The 21,702-nt window shown below is 41.5% G+C and overlaps 1 protein-coding gene across 7 annotated transcripts in view; it reads right to left on the bottom strand.

Annotated features, from left to right (window-relative positions):
• Positions 1–6,894: 6,894 nt before the first annotated feature.
• Positions 6,895–21,702, bottom strand: part of SLC45A3 (solute carrier family 45 member 3) — a 91,322-nt gene continuing 76,514 nt past the window's right edge. For all 7 annotated transcript variants that reach the window (XM_077481208.1, XM_077481209.1, XM_077481210.1 and 4 more), the window contains 3 exons: positions 17,218–18,036; positions 16,756–17,021; positions 6,895–9,843 (listed from right to left, as the gene is read on the bottom strand). In XM_077481208.1, coding sequence (XP_077337334.1) covers positions 9,448–9,843; positions 16,756–17,021; positions 17,218–18,036 — 1,481 coding nt within the window. In that variant the 3' untranslated portion in view covers positions 6,895–9,447. The remainder of the gene's footprint in view (positions 9,844–16,755; positions 17,022–17,217; positions 18,037–21,702) is intronic.

Here is a 21,702-nt window from a genome sequence, read left to right as displayed (position 1 = left end):
CACACTATATAAGGCCGCCTTTAAGGCGGCCTCCTGTAGTGTGTTACTTTGCATCTGAAGCAGTGGGTGTTCTGTGTACCTTCAACACAGTACACACCAATCGTTTTTGGCTGATTTCCTATCTTGCTGCTGTGTAGTGGTTGTTGTCTGTGCCCTGACTGCAGTATACACCACTATATTCACCTCACCTATATAGCTAGTGATCTAGCTTTAACCACTTAACAACTGCCCATTGCCGATTAATGGCTTCAGGGCGGTTGTTTAACTCAGAGAGGCCGTTAATTAACGGCCTCCCAGAATTCTGCTCTCGCGTGCCCCGAGGTGTGCGCACTCGAGAGCATCCGTGACCGCCGGGTCCATAGGACCCGGCGCATCACGGTAAACGGCCGCTCATAGCGGCCGTTTACCACGTGATTGCTCCGTCAAATGACGGAGTGATCACTTGGAAACAAACCGGCGTCATGTTATGACGCCTGTTCCTACCTCCCCTTTCTGTACCGATCGGTACAGCGGAGGGGAAAGAGATCGGTGTCAGCAGCGATGTGGGCTGCATCTGCAGTGCCCACATCGCTGCTCACCGAATTTAACCCCTCAATTCCCTGCCAATACTCTGCAATACCAGTGCATACTCTGCAGTACCCTGCCATTACTCTGCAGTACCCCGCCATTACTCTGCAGTACCCCGCCATTACTCTGCAGTACCCCGCCATTACTCTGCAGTGCAGTACCCCGCCATTACTCTGCAGTGCAGTACCCTGCCATTACTCTGCAGTGCAGTACCCTGCCATTACTCTGTAGTACCCCGCCATTACTCTGCAGTGCAGTACCCCGCCATTACTCTGCAGTGCAGTACCCCGCCATTACTCTGCAGTGCAGTACCCTGCCATTACTCTGCAGTGCAGTACCCCGCCATTACTCTGCAGTACCCCGCCATTACTCTGCAGTGCAGTACCCCGCCATTACTCTGCAGTGCAGTACCCCGCCATTACTCTGCAGTGCAGTACCCTGCCATTACTCTGCAGTGCAGTACCCTGCCATTACTCTGTAGTACCCCGCCATTACTCTGCAGTGCAGTACCCCGCCATTACTCTGCAGTGCAGTACCCTGCCATTACTCTGCAGTGCAGTACCCCGCCATTACTCTGCAGTACCCCGCCATTACTCTGCAGTGCAGTACCCCGCCATTACTCTGCAGTGCAGTACCCCGCCATTACTCTGCAGTGCAGTACCCCGCCATTACTCTGCAGTGCAGTACCCTGCCATTACTCTGCAGTGCAGTACCCTGCCATTACTCTGTAGTACCCCGCCATTACTCTGCAGTGCAGTACCCCGCCATTACTCTGCAGTGCAGTACCCTGCCATTACTCTGCAGTGCAGTACCCCGCCATTACTCTGCAGTACCCCGCCATTACTCTGCAGTGCAGTACCCCGCCATTACTCTGCAGTGCAGTACCCCGCCATTACTCTGCAGTGCAGTACCCTGCCATTACTCTGCAGTGCAGTACCCTGCCATTACTCTGTAGTACCCCGCCATTACTCTGCAGTGCAGTACCCCGCCATTACTCTGCAGTGCAGTACCCTGCCATTACTCTGCAGTGCAGTACCCCGCCATTACTCTGCAGTACCCCGCCATTACTCTGCAGTGCAGTACCCCGCCATTACTCTGCAGTGCAGTACCCCGCCATTACTCTGCAGTGCAGTACCCTGCCATTACTCTGCAGTGCAGTACCCTGCTATTACTCTGTAGTACCCCGCCAATACCCCGCCAATACTCTGTAATACCCTGCCATAAATTGCCATACCCAGCCATACTCGGTGATACCCTGAAATACCCAGCCATAGACGCCCCCCACCCCTCACCGCCCTCCGGTGCTTCTACCAACTCGCCAGTACGATCAAAGCCAGAATCTTTTTTTTATTTTTTATTTCAGGCTTCCCAGCCTAGAGGTGAGATGTGGGGTCATATTGACCCCCCAGATTTCACTGTAAAGAGGACCTGTCACCCCATATTCCTATTACAAGGGATGTTTACATTTCTTGTAATAGGAATAAAAGTGATCAAAAATATATTTTTGGGAAAAAAAATGTCAAACTAAAATAAATAAAGTAAAATGAACAATAAAAAAATAAAATAAAAATTAAAGCGCCCATGTCCCCATGTGCTCGCATGTGCCACACATGTGAGGTATCGCCGAGAATGTTAGAGCGAGAGCAATAATTCTAGTCCTAGACCTCCTCTGCAACTCAAAACATGTAACCAGTAAAAAAATATTTAAAGCGTCGCCTATGGGGATTTTTTAAGTAGCGACGTTTGGCGCCATTCCACGGGCATGTGCAATTTTGAAGAGTGACATGTTTGATATCTATTTACTCAGCATAACTTCATCTTTCACTTTATGCAAACATTGGGCTAACAAGTGGTTAATAATAGAGCTTGCAGTCAGTAGTGTTAGGAGTGCGTGCTGTCTGCGTGCTCTGTACCCAGTACATACCGCTATAATATAGGGCAGGCCCCTACTTTCAAACATCCAACTTACAAACATCTCCTACTTGCAAACGCAAGGAGACAGCAGCAAGTGAGATGAAAAAAGATGGACGACAAAACAAATTATACAGGGGTGATAACCCTTCCCTATGTTTTCCAAAAAGCTTAAAGATAGTTTTTTTGACTGGAGCTACACTTTAAAAATGTACCGGTTGAAAATGACAAACAGATTCAACTTAACACAACAAACCTACACAGTCCCTGTCTTGTTTGCACCGCCTGTATACTGCTGTTCTGAGTATATAGGGCCTGGGGGCCACACGCATTTCCTTTTTTTAATATGGGTACGGGGTTCCCCTTAATATGCGTACAAGACCCAAATAGGCTGGTAATGGGCAGGGAGGGCTACCCATGCCATGTTTCTCAATGATTTTCAACCATATTGCAGGAACCAGATATAACATTAAAACCGCAAGCAGTTTTAAATGGTGTTATTTCCGTTTAATGTCATTTTGTGCAGGGACTGTTCTAAACACGGGAAACACGTGGCACTTCACAGGCATACTACAGACACCCCCCAGGCACCATATTTAAAGGAATATTTCACTTTTTTTTCACTTTAATCGTCATTAAAATCAGTGCTCCCGCCAAAACGGTAGTTTTTAAAACTTTTTTTTGCAGTGACCCATGTCCCCTGAGGCAGGAGGCAGGTCGCCAAACCCTTTTTAGGACACTATCTTGCATATTAGCCGTTAAAATGAGCACTTTCCAATTCGAACGTTCGAGTCCCATAGACTTCAATGGGGTTCTAACGTTCGTACCGAACGCGGGGGTCGTTCGCAAGTTCTGGTGCGAACCGAACCGGGGGGTGTTCGGCTCATCCCTAGTACTGACCATCCAAAAATCAGACGTTGAGTTCACATCAGACAAAAATTATATATCCTGCACATCCAGCTTTTGTCTGATGTAAAAGTCTAATCAGCTGTTGAATGCTTCTCTTACGACTTTTCCCTTTAATTTTTGTACCGTGTGTACGAGGCCTTAGATGGACTAGAACATTTAGATACACCAACAAATACCTGAAGCTGAACTCCAGCTAACGCTGTATAAGCAGTTACAACAACAGTTATTTTTTCCTTTTTGGATAAAAGATTTACATAAATTGATAAAGGTTGATCATTGTAAGCACCCTTCTTAGTAGTAAATGGTTTGTCTCAACCCTCTAACTGCTATATCTACAGAACAGCTTACTCTGTTGAAAAACAACAGACCAGGGGCGGACTGACCATTCGGGCACTGACCAAGGGCCCCATGCCATTAGGGGGCCCCATCAGGGTTGCCAGCCTCAGTAAAACCAGGGACAGATTGTAAAAAATCTGTGTATTGTTACATCTGTCCCTGAAATGTCTGACACCATCATCATTTGATGGAGGCTATAGCTGCTCCGCCCCTCCTCAGCCAATGGGAGCACAGTGTACACGCCCCCCCCTTTGAATACAGAGAAGGAGAAGCCGCCACCTGGAGTAGAGGAGAGGGGGGCGGGGACACAGCTTGCAGTGTGCGATGGACTTCAGGCTGATACTAACTTGGCTGAGTTAAATGTAGCTTTATCAGTGCTTTCTCTGGTGAGCAGAAGGGGGAGGCTGCTTTCCTCTAGCAGAGCTCCTGTCTCTGAGGCTGTTAGATCGTTCTTCTGTGTGTGAGAAGTGCACTTCTCCTGGGGGAAGGATGTTCTGAACTTCTCCCCCAATCTCTGCTACATCTCTCTACTGATTACTTGCCCACCACTACACAGGCATATCATCCTCCTCTCCTGTATTACTACCAAATGTGTCTGTGAGCTGCTGGGGCACTACAAGTCCCAGCATGTCAGGAAATGGGGCAGCAGCAGTGTGTTAGGCTGGTTTCTAGATGAAAAGTGCTGGTGTGTGTATACTGTGTGTGTGTGTGTGTGTGTGTGTGTGTGTGCCTATGTATATGCTCAATGTGTGTGTGTGTGTGTGTGTGTGTGTGTGTGTGTGTGTGTGTAGTCTGTGTATGTACTGTCTGTCTGTATACTGTGTGTGTGTCTGTGTGTATAATGTGTGTGTATGTATATGCTTAATGTGTGTGTACTGTGTGTGTGTATACTATGTCTGTATACTGTGTGTGTATACTGTGCGTGTGTCTGTGTGTATACTGTCTGTATACTGTGCATGTGTCTGTCTGTATACTGTGCGTGTGTCTGTGTGTATACAGTGTCTGTATACTGTTTGTGTGTCTGTGTATATACTGTGTCTGTATACTGTGTGTATATTGTGTCTGTATACTGTGCGTGTGTCTGTGTGTATACAGCGTCTGTATACTATGCATGTGTCTGTGTTTATACTATGTCTGTGTACTGTGCATGTCTGTGTGTATACTGTGTGTGTGTCTGTGTGTATACTGTGTCTGTATACTGTGTGTATATTGTGTCTGTATACTGTGTGTGTGTGTCCCTGTCTGTATACTGTGCGTGTGTATACTGTGTGTGTGTATACTGTGTCTGTATACTGTATGTGTGTGTAAACTGTGTCTGTATAATGTGTGTGTCTATACTGTGTGTGTGTGTGTGTCTTTGTGTGTACTGTGTGTGTGTATACTGTGTCTGTATACTGTGCGCATGTCTGTGTGTATACTGTGTCTGTATACTGTGTCTGTATACTATGTGTGTCTGTGTGTATACTGTACATGTGTCTGTGTGTATACAGCGTCTGTATACTGTGCATGTGTCTGTGTGTATACTGTGTCTGTGTGTATACTGTGTCTGTATACTGTGTGTGTGTCTCTGTGTATACTGTGTGTGTGTGTGTGTGTCTGTGCCTGTATACTGTGTCTGTATAATGTATGTGTGTGTATACTGTGTGTCAGTGTCTGTATACTGTGTCTGTATACTGTGTGTGTGTCCATGTTTGTATATTGTGTCTGTATACTGTGTGTGTGTCTGTATATTGTGTCTGTATATTGTGTGTGTGTATACTGTGTCTGTATATTGTGTGTGTGTGTGTGTATACACTGTATGATCCATGTGTGACCACTGCCGCTCAACAGAAATCGCTCTAACAATCCCGTGCCCATGAAAAATCCACTTGTTGCCATTTGGAGCCATCTGATTGGTGAACTGCAGAGCCTCAGATCCGGCAGCAGGTCTGGGTACACATCCTTGCAGTGACATCATGGCACACATCAAGCATGGCTTTTATTCACATGCCTCAATACCCAATCTGTGGCCAACCATAGCAGTTCACTATTCAGCTGGCTCCACTACTCACTTGCAGAGTTCAGAGTCTGCAACAAGTGAATTTTTTTGTAAAGCCTTTTCCCGCCAGCTGCCTACCACACCAAGCACTAAGGTGCAAAGGTGTGTGTAAAGGGACACCGATAAAAGGTAACACTCTGGGGGCTCTGCCGTAAGGTACTACTCTCCGGGCTCTGCCATAGGATGCCACTGCGGGGGCTCTGCTGTAAGGTACTACTCTGGGGGCTCTGCCGTAAGGTACTACTCTGGGGGCTCTGCCGTAAGGTACTACTCTGGGGGCTCTGCCGTAGGGTGCCACTGCGGGGGCTCTGTCATAAGGGGAGATTCTGATGTAAGGGGGGACTGACTCTGCAGACTGCGATGTATAGGGAGAATGTTGGGACTTTGGTGTAAGGGAGGACTCTGATGTGAGCGTGGCGCTCATCCCAACTGCTGTACTCTGTATGTTGTTTTATTTGCTACTTACTCCTGACCCACGTACTCTGTACATTATACTGTACATAGACCTGACCAACGTGTTGTCTCAACAGTTGCTGGTTTTAAATAAAGGGATTGTAAAATCTTGTTTTTTTATTTATTTTTAAATAACAAGCATGTCATACCTACCTCCTCTGTGCAGTTAGTTTTGCAGCCCCGATCCTCCTCTTCTCGGGTCTTTCTTTGCTGCTCCTGGCCCCTCCCTCCTATGGAGTGCCCCTACATGCAGCTTGCTCGGGGGGCCCCAAAATCTCCTATTGCCCTTTTGGCTTTAATACCACTTTAAGTTTTATATATCTGCTTTTATTTGGCTGCCACTGTTTACAACTCTCCTGCTTGCTCTGTGAATATATTTTTGTTTACTACCGTGCTGAATCTCCAGCCATTCCTGATGTGACCTCCACTTTCCTGAGGGTTGCACATTATTGCTGTCTGCCATGCAAGATCAGTGGCTTTGAAAAAGGCCAGACACTACTAGAGCCTGCATCTTGAAGAGAGTGTTCTGCCACCTGCTGGAGATACAGAGGGTTCACTGCGATCCAGAACGGTATTCAATAATTATTCTGCTTTATTAATACTTTAGAAGGAGGGGTTTACTTCAACACATTATAAATTCAAATTATCAATGGTAAAATAAAAACTTGGTAAACGTATAGTGATGTTGAATTTTTTAATAATATATTAAATCTGCAAAGTGGCACTTAGACGTTCATTCATTTAATATGTAACATACTTTAATATCCACACTAAAAACACTGATTCTCCCTTCAAGCAAACCTTCATGTAAATATCCAGCCTTCATTTAACCTTTATATTTATATTTTAAACATGTCATACTTTTTCTTTAGTTTTGGATAGATTAGAACACCTGTCAGTTTTTATTGCTGTCTGTGCCCCCTCCCCCCCCGTTAAAGAGATTTGCCCTCTTTATTTATCCCTTCATTTATAAACTCCCTTTATTTGCAAATATTTCCTCTTACTTCCTGTTTGGCTCTGTGACAGGAAGTGAAGGGAAATCTCTGCAATGGGACACAGATGGCCAGATAAAAACCCTCCCTCAAGCCTTGTACCCATGATCGGATTTTCCATAGACAAAACCTCAGACTTTTGTCCGAAGGAGTGTGCCTGGATTTTGTCTTGCATACAAATGGCAAGGAATTGTCGGCCAACAAACACAAACGTAATGACATACTACGTGGTTTTTCAGCTCTTTAACACCACCCTTTGGGCTCCTTCTGCTAATTTTGTCTTAGTAGAATTTTGGTGAGTGTTGATTCGTGCTTTTAATTTTGCGCTTTTCACTTTGTTTCTTAACGGCCGTTCGTCAACCAGACATGTTGCCGAATCGTAGTAGATAACGTGTTATTTATTATTGGCCTTGGAGTTATTGACCAGTCCAGGAACAAGAGGAGGAATTCTTGGACCAAAAATTGGTTGCTTTATTAATCGTGACCAATTATGACATATGCCTTTGCTGCGGGAGCTCCAGGAGAATAATTCAGATGATTTTCAGAATTATCTCTGGATGATGGACCCCTGCTTTCACCAACTCTTGGCATTGTTGACCCCCTATATTAAGAAGCATGACACATGCATGATGCTTTTATTTTGTTTTTTGGTTGAATAATGATTTGATTTGGTATATTTTCTACATTTTGGATGCATAGAATGCACTTTTTGGTTAATTTCTATTGGCAGATATCATGTCTAATTTTATTTGTTTTCTTTTTTTAATGCACAATAAAAAAAATGTGTAAAATAATACTTGGCTATGTGTTCTACTTCAACTGACAGTTTGGGAGTAGGCAGTTACATTTAAAAAAATACAATGTAAAATTGACAAGGAACACCAACATAGTTGCATCTTTGATCTTAAAAACTAAGGGATAATGGTGTTGTGGTAACGTGCCAAAAAAAAAAATTAAAAAAGCATAATAATATTATTCTTGATATCACTAGAAAATAAAAGCCTTTTAAAATACGTTTGCCATAACTCCTTCTGTATTACCAACAAAGCAGCTTCATTACTATCCCATTTAACCACTTGCTTACTGGGCACTTAAACCCCCCTCCTATCCAGACCAATTTTCAGCTTTCAGCGCTGATGCACTTTGAATGACAATTGCGCGGTCATACAACACTGTACCCAAATGAAATGTTTATAATTTTCTTCCCCCAAATAGAGCTTTCTTTTGGTGGTATTTGATCACCTGTGAGATTTTTTTTAATTTTTTGTTAAAAGATTTTTTTTTTACAATTTTTTTTTTTTTTTTTTTTTTTTTACATTTTGTTATACAATTTGAAAATGGGTAATTTTTATCTGTCATTGATGTATGCTGATGAGGCGGCACTGATGGGCACTGATAGGTGGCAGTGATAGGCACTGATGGAAGTGATGGGCACTGATGGGTGGCAGTGATGGGCACTGATCGGTTACACTTCTAGGTGGCACTTCTAGGGGACGCTGATTGGCACCACTGGTGGGCATTGATAGGTGGCACTTGTGGGCATAATTGGGCATAATTGCCTCTTCCTTTTCGGGACCGATGTCCCTTTAAGATGAGCCAGTGATCGGAGTTTTTTTTCTCCTTCGCTGTCAGCGTGAGGAGAAAAAAAAAGATCACGAGCTTTTGTTTTGATCATGTGATCAGCTGTCATTGGCTGACAGCTGATCACATGGTAAGCGGCCAGGACCGGGGGACTGTAGGGCGCGCGCAGGGAGCGTGCACAGGGGAGGCCGTCATATGATGGCCTCCGGGGGAATTCAGATCCGCGTTGTGGCCGTCATTCGGCCATAGCATAGATGTCAAGTGGTTAAATAAAGAAGAAGAGAATTGTGCGCTACATTTCATGATTTCATAATTTGGCACGTCATGAATGTTAATTCTCCATCACGAACGCTAGTTTTACAAGACCAATCACTCCTGGCTCATCCTTGGTTCCAAGCATGTGTGTTTGTACTTTGGACTTTCGTCCAACAACAGATATTTGTCTGCGAAAAATTATAAAACCTGCCATCCAACATTTGTCCGTGGAAAATCCAACAACAATTGTCCAATGGGGCATAAAAAACTGTCGGATTTTCCACCCACAGCCTGTCATCACACAATTCCCGTTGGAAAAACTGATTGTGTGTACGTGGCTTTACTCCATCCGAAATGGGGAAAAAAAGTTTTGCCTAGTTATACTTTAAGCCATTTTTGATGTTCTTACACAGGAGTCGTTTTCACCATATCGTTTTTGTCAAATACTACCTTATTGGAGAAATATACAGCTACAAATCCAAAGGCTGCTGCGGAGGCAACATAAGCTGTGACTGTTTGTGTCTTTTGTACAATAAAACCCATGAGAAGGGAAGGGACCACCTGTGAGAGCAGACAGGCGCTGTCAAGTATGGCTATGTCCAGGCAGATCCCGTGGTTTGGTGCAGCTGATTCTCCAACTGTAAGAGACCCATCACAGGAAGGACCAAGACACAAGGAAGGAGGATTTGAGGAGAAAAGTGCAACGCCATTGCTGTCTGTTGCTTCTTTGATGAATGCAGACTTCCTTTCCTTCTCTATTGTCTCATCCTCGGCCACATCCTTATATTTGGGGAGAAACACCTGTTGAATAGAACAACGGGGACATTTTTTCATTTGCATATTACAAAGTAGCACAGTATAAGAATAACAAAACATTTGTCCTTGGCATTTTATACAGCAGTGTAAAATATATCTTCTATAATGATTTAAACCAAGAATTGGGGAAGTGAGAGAAAGCTATCCCTTCACTTTCACTCACTTTTTTGGGCTATTAGCAGAAAGGTACAATTCCTGTCACACACTTTGGTGATAGCCCAAGGCAGAGCTTACCAACTCTCCTTTTATTGGTCTTTGTTTTAAATACACAACATAGTATAGGGCACAGGCTGGACAGTGAGGTTTATATTTTTTTGCCAACACATTGTCCCCAGTAAAATGGAGGATGACTGGGCTGTTGAGAGAGAAATGTAAATTATATTACCACCACTACATCTATGCAATGCTTACTGACTGACATGACATGTCCCCACTTCACCACAGCACATGTGCACCACACTGACTGGCACTGCACCTATGCACTTCTCACCTGACCAACACCGAGTTTATGTAATTCTTTAATGGCAGCTACTGAATAGTAGAATTTCCCACATCCCCCGATGTACTCCTTAATTCACCTCTGCGGCACCCTGCGCTTCTCCACTCACTGTCACTGCACCCATGCACTTAAAACGACCACCATTGCACCCATACAATTCTCCACTGACCATCACCACTGTAACAGGTCACCACATGTGAGCTGCGCTCTAATATCAAATATAGTTAAAAAAACAAATATTGCATAGTGACACAAAGGTGAAAAAGTGAACATAAATCAACAAATTGCACAGTGACACAATTAGTGAGTGGCAATATATGTCAGCAAGTCCCAATGATGTTATATAGAACTAAAGAAGATATATTATTTGAGATAAATAATGTATGGAAAACAGTACACAATGTGTTTAACCGCTTGCCGACTGCCGAGCACAGATGTACGTTGGCAGAATGGCAAAGGCAGGAATGGAGTGTATGTCACTTTAAATTCGCCGCCTATGGGGTGCGCACCGCTGGTGCCAGAGCATTCCCGCGGGTCCCGGGAACTCGAGGTTTGCTAGCGGCCCGCAATTGCGGTGTGGAGAGGTAGAACGGGAGATGCCTATCTAAACAAGGCATTTTCCCATTCTGTGGTGCAAATATTGGAAAGAAGGAGATATATCGCGCTCCTAACAAAAATTAAATCCTAACCTAAAAAGCAGCAACTAATATATGAAATACACACATATATAATCAAAACAAGAAAAGTAATAGTTGCGCTAACAATGAACCCCATTCTGCCTAGTGACATGACAGGAATCTACTGCTCCTCGTCATCGGGAGCAGTGATCACTGTCATGTCAGTGAAAGCCCATCCCCCACAGTTAGAACACCTCCCTAGGACACACTTAATCCCTTGTCAGCACATCGGGAGGAACGAAGTGCTGATGTCACTGCACTGTTTAACATCCCGATAAGAGGGGCGTTTGTATTGTAGCCGGCCGGCTTACTGTCCATGTTGGATGAACCTTGCTTATATGTAAGTGATATTGTTTTATTTTTAAATAAACACCAGTCTGGTTTTACCTATGGCGAACCTTTAGTTTTTTTTTGGGCTTATATGAATATGATTGTCGAGTGAGGACCCTGGATCCCTCTGCGTCCTAATAGTGTTTTTTGGAGCCTATTGCGGTCAGATCTGCCATTAATTTGCTATCCCTAGAGGAAAAGGGTATTAGCCACAAGCGAGTCAGCTTGTGCAAGCCGGTAAGCGTGCACTCCATGTGGTGGTGTCTGTCAATGTGATTGTGATATTCACAGGAGGAGGACTTTAAAGACCTTGTGTACTGTTTTCTATATATTATGCAACTCAAAGGATACAGTGCCTTGCGAAAGTATTCGGCCCCCTTGAACTTTAAAAAACCTTTTGCCACATTTCAGGCTTTAAACATAAAGATATAAAACATTTATTTTTTGTGAAGAATCACCAACAAGTGGGACACAATTGTGAAGTGGAACAAAATCTATTGGATTTTTGAAACTTTTTTAACTAATAAAAAAAATTAAAAGTGGGGCGTGCAAAATTATTCGGCCCCCTTGCGTTAATACTTTGTAGAGCCACCTTTTGCTGCGATTACAGCTGCAAGTCGCTTGGGGTATGTCTCTATCAGTTTTGCACATCGAGAGACTGAAATTCTTGCCCATTCTTCCTTGCAAAACAGCTCGAGCTCAGTGAGGTTGGATGGAGAGCATTTGTGAACAGCAGTTTTCAGCTCTTTCCACAGATTCTCGATTGGATTCAGGTCTGGACTTTGACTTGGCCATTCTAACACATGGATACGTTTATTTGTGAACCATTCCTTTGTAGATTTTGCTGTATGTTTGGGATCATTGTCTTGTTGGATGATAAATCTCCGTCCCAGTTTCAGGTCTTTTGCAGACTCCAACAGGTTTTCATCCAGAATGGTCCTGTATTTGGCTGCATCCATCTTCCCCTCAATTTTAACCATCTTCCCTGTCCCTGCTGAAGAAAAGCAGGCCCAAACCATGATGCTGCCACCACCATGTTTGACAGTGGGGATGGTGTGTTGAGGGTGATGAGCTGTGTTGCTTTTACACCAAACATATCGTTTTGCATTGTGGGCAAAAAGTTCGATTTTGGTTTCATCTGACCAGAGCACCTTCTTCCACATGTTTGGTGTGTCTCCCAGGTGGCTTGTGGCAAACTTTAGACAAGACTTTTTATGGATATCTTTGAGAAATGGCTTTCTTCTTGCCACTCTTCCATAAAGACCAGATTTGTGCAGTGTACGACTGATTGTTGTCCTATGGACAGACTCTCCCACCTCAGCTGTAGTTCTCTGCAGTTCATCCAGAGTGATCATGGGCCTCTTGGCTGCATCTCTGATCAGTCTTCTCCTTGTCTGAGCTGAAAGTTTAGAGGGACGGCCAGGTCTTGGTAGATTTGCAGTAGTCTGATACTCCTTCCATTTCAAAATGATCGCTTGCACAGTGCTCCTTGGGATGTTTAAAGCTTGGAAAATCTTTTTGTATCCAAATCCGGCTTTAAACTTCTCCACAACAGTATTACGGACCTGCCTGGTGTGCTCCTTGGTCTTCATGATGCTCTCTGCGCTTTCAACAGAACCCTGAGACTATCACAGAGCAGGTGCATTTATACAGAGACTTGATTACACACAGGTGGATTCTATTTATCACCATCAGTCATTTAGGACAACATTGGATCATTCAGAGATCCTCGCTGAACTTCTGGAGTGAGTTTGCTGCACTGAAAGTAAAGGGGCCGAATAATTTTGCACGCACCACTTTTCAGTTTTTTATTTGCTAAAAAAGTTTGAAATATCCAATAGATTTCGTTCCACTTCACAATTGTGTCCCACTTGTTGGTGATTCTTCACAAAAAATTAAAATTTTATATCTTTATGTTTGAAGCCTGAAATGTGGCAAAAAGTTCATGGGGGCCGAATACTTTCGCAAGGCACTGTATATCTGCTTTAGTTCTATATTCCATCATTGGGACTTGCTGACATATACTGAAATTCACTAATTGTGTCACTGTGCAATTTGTTGATTTATGTTCATGTACCTTTGTTTCCCTATGCAATATTTGTATTTTTCACTATATTAGATATTAGAGCACAGCTCCTATTTTATAAATGTTATCCTTTGTGCATATCTCACATTTGAGCTGCAGCTAAGTTTAGGGTTAAGGATACAGTGGAGTTTTATTTTTCTACACCACATATAACAAACTGCTGCAGCATGTACTGTATACTGTGCTATACACTACATTGCCAAAAGTATTGGGATGCCTGCCTTTACATGTACATGAACTTTAATGGCATTCCAGTCTTATGCTGCGTACAGACGATCTGACATTCCGACAAGTTTTATCCTTTAACATCACATTCTATGTATTTAATGTTTGCTAATCTTTGTATTTATTTATCATTCCCTAATTACCATGATTGTAATATGCTGTGAATGTCCTCATGCATGCTGGAAGCTTTTAAAGTTCCTTTTTTTGTTCTTCATGCATATGTGCCTTCACTAACCTCCCCAACATGCTATCCCGGGCCCATACACACCTAGCCTAGTCACTTAACAATGTATTTTGTGAGCACCATAGTAGTGCTTACCCTAAACCCTCTAAAATGTGAACAAATGTTATTTCTGTCCTTAAATTCAGGTGGAGTTCAAAAGGCTTTTTTTGGGGGGGCCCAAACTCATTTAAACCCCCTCCCATCCGCTAAGTCAACTAACTGATACCAAAATAAAATAAAATAAAACAAACAAAAAACTGTAAACAAACCAAGAGGCAAACACATATACACCGCCTATCTTTCTCTTAATTACATCAACACTATTGTCTGTGTAAATAACTCGTCCCTTTCCCCCCATATTCTCTCCCACTGTTTTATCTACCTCATCCTATATCTATCCACAGGAAAAAATCCCCCCTGCAATAAGACCAACAGTCATATATCAATAGGTATGCCTATCTATACAATCCATTTATATCCTAAACTTATTCCTCTTACTCTTCTTTTTTCTTTTACCACCTTTCTTCCCTCTTTTCTTTTCGCATTCCCAGCCACAAATCCCATATTTTATGAAACTTATTTATTGACCCCCTATTTCAACAAATCTGCCATTGTTTTAATACAGTGTCATTAACTTGTAGGTGCCATTCCTCATATGTTGGTACTTTTGAGGAAACTCAATTTTGTGCGATTAGCTTGCATGCAATAAACATCTTGTTAATTGTTATCCTAATTTTGGTATGTATGTTTCTTTTTCTAGGCACCCCAGCAAACTTATTTTAGGATCCCTTTGTACCTGTATTTGGTATAGCGGTTGATAGTATCAATTATTTTTTGCCAGTACCTAAATAATTTGGGACATTTCCATAGCATATATATTAGGTCAGCTGAGGTTCTCCTACAAGTGAACAGTCAGATGTATCTCGTCTACCCAAGTAATACAATTTAATTGGGGTCCTATACACCCTACAAATTAAGTATAAATGTGTTAAAGTTTGCTGGGGTGAAACTGATACTGGATTTGTAAAGACAACAGTCTGATCACATATGTGAAGAGTATCACATGTACATGGAATTAAAACACAAAAAATAAGTTGATGAACTGTTTATACATCGTTTGCTATTGTGGACCAATTGCACTTTGGATTTTGTGAAGACTACACTACGTTTTAATACAGACTACTATGGGCAGTATGAGATGAATTTATAATTTGATGATTTATATATTGTGCATAAGCACAAGTAGGGAACCTAGCAAACCACTTGTGGTCTACTCAGATGGTAATTTGTTAATAATTTTAAAATCTTTATTTATGACATTCTACAATATGTAATTTTGCTAATTAATAAAAATCCTATTTTGTTTTCATTTTTTTTTCATAAATGCTAAAATAAAGCACATGCAGTTCAGTACCTGGGACAATTACAGAACAGAAGAAACATTCTGCACTCCAGCATTAAAGATTGTCCAATGATAGCATGAAAGGAGAAAATATACCATGAAGAATAATATATATGGAAAGAAATATACACTAAAACAATATAAAAAATAGACCATTTTAGAGAAACCTCGCGAACAAGCATTTTCATCCTAAACATTTTATCCTAAATATTAAAATTGTCAGAAAGTGCCACCCAGACCAACGCTATTTTGTTCTCATCTTGCATCCAGAACACAGTGCTGTATGTAGCCTCAGCTATATACAAACCATACAGCACACCCAGCAGCCCAATAGTTTGTTTGGGCCAGCTTGGCCCAAACAAATGATTTAAACTGAAACTAAAGTTGGAGATCAGCTTTAAGTTTATGGGTCTGTGCTGACCATTGGAGGGAGATCCCACTCTTCCCACTGAATGTTTTTTTTATTAAAAGGAAAGTCCTACAAGACTTACTGAAACATGCAAAGGTGATATGAACATCTAAGACCTGAAACAAAGACAGAATACACATCTTTGTAGAAGCAACTCACCAGCCTTTACCAATATCTAATAAATCTAATTTTGGTAAACTGACCTTTAAAAACAAAATTGCAGTCAAATATTTGTTTATGTCTTTTTATTTCCAGATCTGGATAGCCTTGGAAAAAGTAAATAATTTATGAAAAATTCTTATTGCTGCCCGTTTCATAAAAGAAAATAGGGGAGGAGATAACTTCAGGCAGAAAAAAATATATAATCTGATAGATGTCCCAATCCTTTCACTTTTTACAAAAAAAAGTGTTCTTTTGCATGTCCTCACTGTAGAGATTCCCCATTACTTCCTGTCCTGAGGGAAAGTGAGGGTAAATTTCCCAAATAGCTACACACACTGGAATAAAATCTTATGTCTTCCCTACTTTACCCAAAACTAAAAAGTTGGGCTTTGACTATTTCAACCTGATTTATACAGCATTTCCTACTTGATCTGTGCTGTCATGTTGCATCACTAAGCTGATGTGCATCACACTGTTAAAAAATCCCTGCAAGTCACATGCATTTCTATCTGTTCATATATAGAAATGTCTAAATAAATAAATAATGATGCTCATTTGGTAGTTTGCAATATTCTTAGACAAAATTATGTTTTGAATGTTGTGAACTACCAGTCTTTTAAATATATTAGATATAAAGGATGGATAAAATGTGCCCGTAGATGGGACATATCAAGGATGGGAGATGACAGATCTTCCACAACATTTTGAATTCATGGAATAAAACTCTATGAGCTATAACAATGATTTACATAGATTTTTCTAAGTGGTGCTGGGATTGTTTTTACTGATATTTGTCTGACCTTAATTTGAAAGGCAAACAATGAATTATTGGCCACTGAAAAGTACAGAACACAGAGACTTGGTGTGATGTGTTGTTGACTTACCTGACGGTTATGGTGATATAATGAAGTGAGAGTATACGGCAGGATCTGAAGCACAGAAAATGGAATTCCTGTTATGGCAGCTGATGCGGTTACCATGATAACATTACTAGAAAAGCATATGACCAGTGCAGCAACAGGTAGACAAGAGACACCAGCTAGGTAGACAAATCTTGTTCCAAGTGTCCTAACCAGGTAATCCATAGAGGCTGAAAAGGCTATTGATATCACAGACTGAAGAAAGAGGCCCAGACTTCCCATCCTGACTCCTGGTTTAGATTAGAAAAAAAAACAAAAATAAAGCAAATGCCATGCTGCTTGTGAGAATTAATATATACTGATTTAAGAGCAATTTCTAGAAAAAGTAATGCTACAGGATGAAGAGGAAATGAATAACAAAGATTAACTAAGATTAAGAAAATTTGGGTTTTTAAATATTTGTTTCTGATTTATCATTTTACTGACCTTCATCATAACGCAGTCTAGCTTCTGTGCCTGGTTCTGCTGCTGGCACACCATGATACAGTCCTTCTCCAACAAAGTCAGTATAAAACAATATAAATGTCATAAGGCCCATCCAAGAGCATAGTTGTGCCACAAATAGGCGCTGCAGAGCAATGGGCACCCCGCAAAAAAATCTCCTTAATCGTGGAACCAAGGCACATGTACTTCTGAATGCAAGAAACATACGAGAAAGATTGTATGGCAAAGTCCAAAGCTGACACACTTTCAGGGAACTCCCCCACCTTCCTGTGTGCTCCAAAGAGATATCCTGATGTACTGAATTTGTCCAGATCTCTTCTGAGACAAAGAATGTAGCAAATACACATCCAGAAAATATAGTAAGCAGGAGTGTAAACAGACATTGTTCTTGCCCTCCTAACTGCTGTGCCAGCCAGCTGCCACGCCAGTCCACAGATGGTATTAAATAACCGATGCATGCACCTACTCCAACTGTTAATGCATAGACTGAGAATGCCTTCCTGCAAGCCTCTCCTTCTGGGAAAAGGTCAGACAGTAAGGCTTCCAAAGGAGTAAAACAGACCTGTCCACAGGAATCCAGAAGGACGATTCCGAACACTAGGAAGGCCACCTCCATGCCAGCATGATGGCGACCGGTAAAACTGGCCAGATAGCTTGAATATGGGATAATAATGAGACTCAACATAACTCCAAAGCAAAGAAGCCAGATGAAGGGACGGCGACGGCCATATCTGCTGTTCCACCGATCACTGGCTGAACCAATAAGGTGTACAACGAAAAGACCAAAAATTGGGCCAATACCTGAAAAAGAAAATTGTATCATTCATCATATTATTTAGCGTTACTGTATAAATATGCATCACTTTGCCACAACTAAGCCAATATATAGATAAATTGCAATTAGTATTTAAATATTCACATAAATATCAAAAAAAAAAAAAAATTGGTACTATTTAACATGTAGTTAAAGCCATCTTTAGCTTTAGTGTTGCAGCATTAGAGCCGAACCCTGTCAGGTTTTTATTATTATCTGTGTTTCTGCTGGGAGAATCACCCTCTCTATTTGCATTGGTGACCATTGTCTTTGGCACAGAAAGCAATGGAAAATACAAAATTTCAGGGCTGGGAAAATTAAAGATTAATTCCTCGATTAATCGTAAATTTTTTTGATCGATCAAAATTCTTTTGATCTGTACTGACCTCTCCGCCAGCTTCCGGGTCTTCAGGGTATTCCGTTGGAGATCTGGTGACGTCACGGACATCAACGTCACCAGACTTCTCCCCCCTTCCCCAAGTTCCTCCGTCTGCTAACGAAGGGAAGGGGGGTGGAGTCCGGTGATGATGATGTCCGTGACATCACCGGACAGCCTGGACAGTGATGGTAAATATGGATGTGGTTAACTGAGATCATTCAGTGAGCTAAGTGTAGGCAAATTTGATAACCTCCATTTTTAACATTGTTGTTTAAATGTTGTTGTTTTTTTTAACACTCTGGTATGTCTGCATGACTGGCTAAAGTGATGCCTACTTCTACTTGCCTACTATAGAGTGACTGACAGTCAATATACTAGATATGTTTTATAATTAAAGTTAAACTAACTTTCTACGTTTTTCTTAAAGTTTAATAAAAAAAATTAGTTATGTCAGTGCTACGGTTTGAATTGAAAACGTATTTGTGTGAACTGTGAAGTTAAGATTGTGGAAACTAACTATTGTCGGGTGATTGTATATAGTGTATACCACATTTACCACTGACTAATGCAGAGTTGCAATGCAAGGAGATCAGCTTAAAGTAGTTGGATCTGTATGTACGTTATAATTGAAATTAGTCGATTAATCGATTTAAAAAAAAATCTATTAATCAAAATTAGTCGATTAATCGAACACGAAAACTTTAATCAGTAACAGCCCTACAACATTTTACTAATGTTACCAAAAACCAGAGTAGAGGGGAATATTTCCAATGGGGAACTTGTTTCTAAGACAACTGTAAAAGACAGAATTTCCCCTCCCTTTGATATACATTTTTCTCATTTCCTATTGTGCCTCTGAGACAGGAAGTGATGGGAAATTTTGCCAAAGGGAACGGAAAAAAAAAGACAGGGCTTTTAATCCTTCCCCCTCGAAAACAAACAAAAAAGGTCTTGGATTTAAATGAGCTTAAAGTTTAAGTGGTCAATCCAAACATAACTGACTATATAGGCTATCTTATTAAAATTTCATGTGTATCCCTAAGACGTACTCTCAGAGTGGTTGGATCTCTTTAAAGTGGTTCTAAAGTCACAAGGTTTTCACCTTAATACATTACCTGCAATAAGGTAAAAAAAAAAAAAAAAATTTCACTGTCTGCTTTCTTCCCTCCCTAAATACTTACCTGAGTCCTTTATCGAGCGTTGTACCTATCTGCAGCAGCGCTGCTCTTTCTCCCTAATATCACAGGGCAGATTGATAGCAGTGGGAGCTATTGGTTCTTGCTGCTGTCAATCAAATCCAGAGAGGAGGGAGTGGGGTGCCAGGCTGAACTGCGCTCTGTTTGTCTTTTATGAATAGTTGTGTCAATGTTCTTGGACAATAGATAGGTGTGTCTGGGTCCTACTAGTTTCTGGTAGTTCTGTGCTGATGCCACTGCTGGACATCTTCTGATGTCAAAGGGAAGCATGATGTGTCTTTCATCTACTGCATTAAGTTTCCTTGGCCGACCACTGCATCTATGGTCCCCAACGTTGCCCGATCAATGGTAACAGAAAGATTTGAAGAAGCCTACATCCACTGTGGTTATTTCTCCAAGATGTTTGGAACAACCTGTGTGCACAAGCACTGAGCGTACCTAAAAGAATTGATGCTGGTTTGAGGCCAACCCACCAGCCTTAGATTTTTCTGTTCGCTCAATTTGCAATTTGTAAATTGATAAAAATAAACAAAAAATATATATTTTTGAAAGCATTCTTGTTTTACAGGATTTCTTCACACCTGCCTAAAACATTTGCACAGTACCGTATTACTAGTAAAAAAAAAAAACATCAGGTATGAGTAAGGCCCCTTTCACTTCACAGTGAGGGTATTGAATTTATTCTTCTCCTCAGTCTTCACAAGGGAATCAGGAGGCTTTAATAACCAAAACTGCAGTGCTTATCCTCATGACACATCACAGGAAACACCCTCATGGATAACAGAGGACAGAATTAAAATTAGACTTGGGAAACGTAACATTAATAAATCACCGGGATCGGATGCCTTGCACCTGAGGGTACTTAGAGAACTCAGTCAAGTAATTGCCAGACCATTGTTCCTAATTTTTACTGACAGCCTACTGACTGAAATGGTACCAGAGGATTGGAGAAAAGCCAATGTAGCACCAGTATTTAAAAAGGGCCCAAAATACATCCCTGGGAATTACAGACCAGTTAGTCTAACATCGATAGTATGCAAGCTCTTGGAGAAGATGATAAGGGACTACATACAAGATTTTAGTAATGAAAACAGTATCATTAGCAGTAATCAGCATGGATTCATGAAGAATTGTTCTTGCCAAACCAATCTTTTAACCTTCTATGAGGGAGCGAGTTGCCATCTAGATAAAGGAAGGCCCATAGACGTGGTGTATCTGGACTTTGCAAAAGCATTTGACACAGTTCATCATAAACCTTTACTGTACAAAATAAGGTCCGTTGGCATGGATCATAAGGTGAGTACATGGATTGAAAACTAGCTACAAGTACCAGTTTAGAGGGTGGTCATAAATGGGGAACACTCTGAATGGTCAGGAGTGGGTAGTGGGGTCCCACAGGGTTCTGTGCTGGCACCAATCCTATTTAATTTATTTATAAACGACCTGGAGGATGGGGTAAACTATTCAATCTCTGTATTTGCGGACGATACAAAGATAAGCAGGGCAATAATCTCTCCGCATGATGTGGAAACCTAAAAAGTCAAGCTATACACTAGGGGGAGAGCCTCTGGGGGGATCTAGGATGGAAAAGGACCTGGGGGTCCTAGTAGATGATAGGCTTAGCAATGGCATGCAATGCCAAGCTGCTGCTAGCAAAGCAAACAGAATCGCATTGAAAACGCTGCTCTATCAAAGGTATAACCAAAAAGCCTCTGAACTGGTAAAAATATATCCTCTACACCATGGTAATAATAATGTATAAAATATATGATGAAAAATATATAAAAAGACACGTGCTTAATACCCAAATAATAAATTGACAATGTGCATTCATATAGTGATAAAAAATATTTAATAAACCCTGTAGTGGTTCCATAGTGTGTATTGACCAAGCTTAACAGCAAGGTCACACACCTTAAGGTGAGCCTTCAAAACATGGGGGGGGGGGGCACCTCAGTGAGAACACAGCGTCTGATTATCACATCACTTTCACAGCATACTGAATCGCATGGAGTGTGGAGCACCTGTAAATTGGATCAATTTGAACTTTGCACAGTGCACTTAAGCACTTTTTATAA

This window comes from Lithobates pipiens, unplaced genomic scaffold (assembly GCF_037356315.1).
Source record: "Lithobates pipiens isolate NorthernLeopardFrog02 unplaced genomic scaffold, aLitPip1_a1.2 Scaffold_16, whole genome shotgun sequence".
NCBI classification, from domain to species: domain Eukaryota; kingdom Metazoa; phylum Chordata; class Amphibia; order Anura; family Ranidae; genus Lithobates; species Lithobates pipiens.
This window is presented reverse-complemented; position numbering and strand designations above follow the sequence as displayed.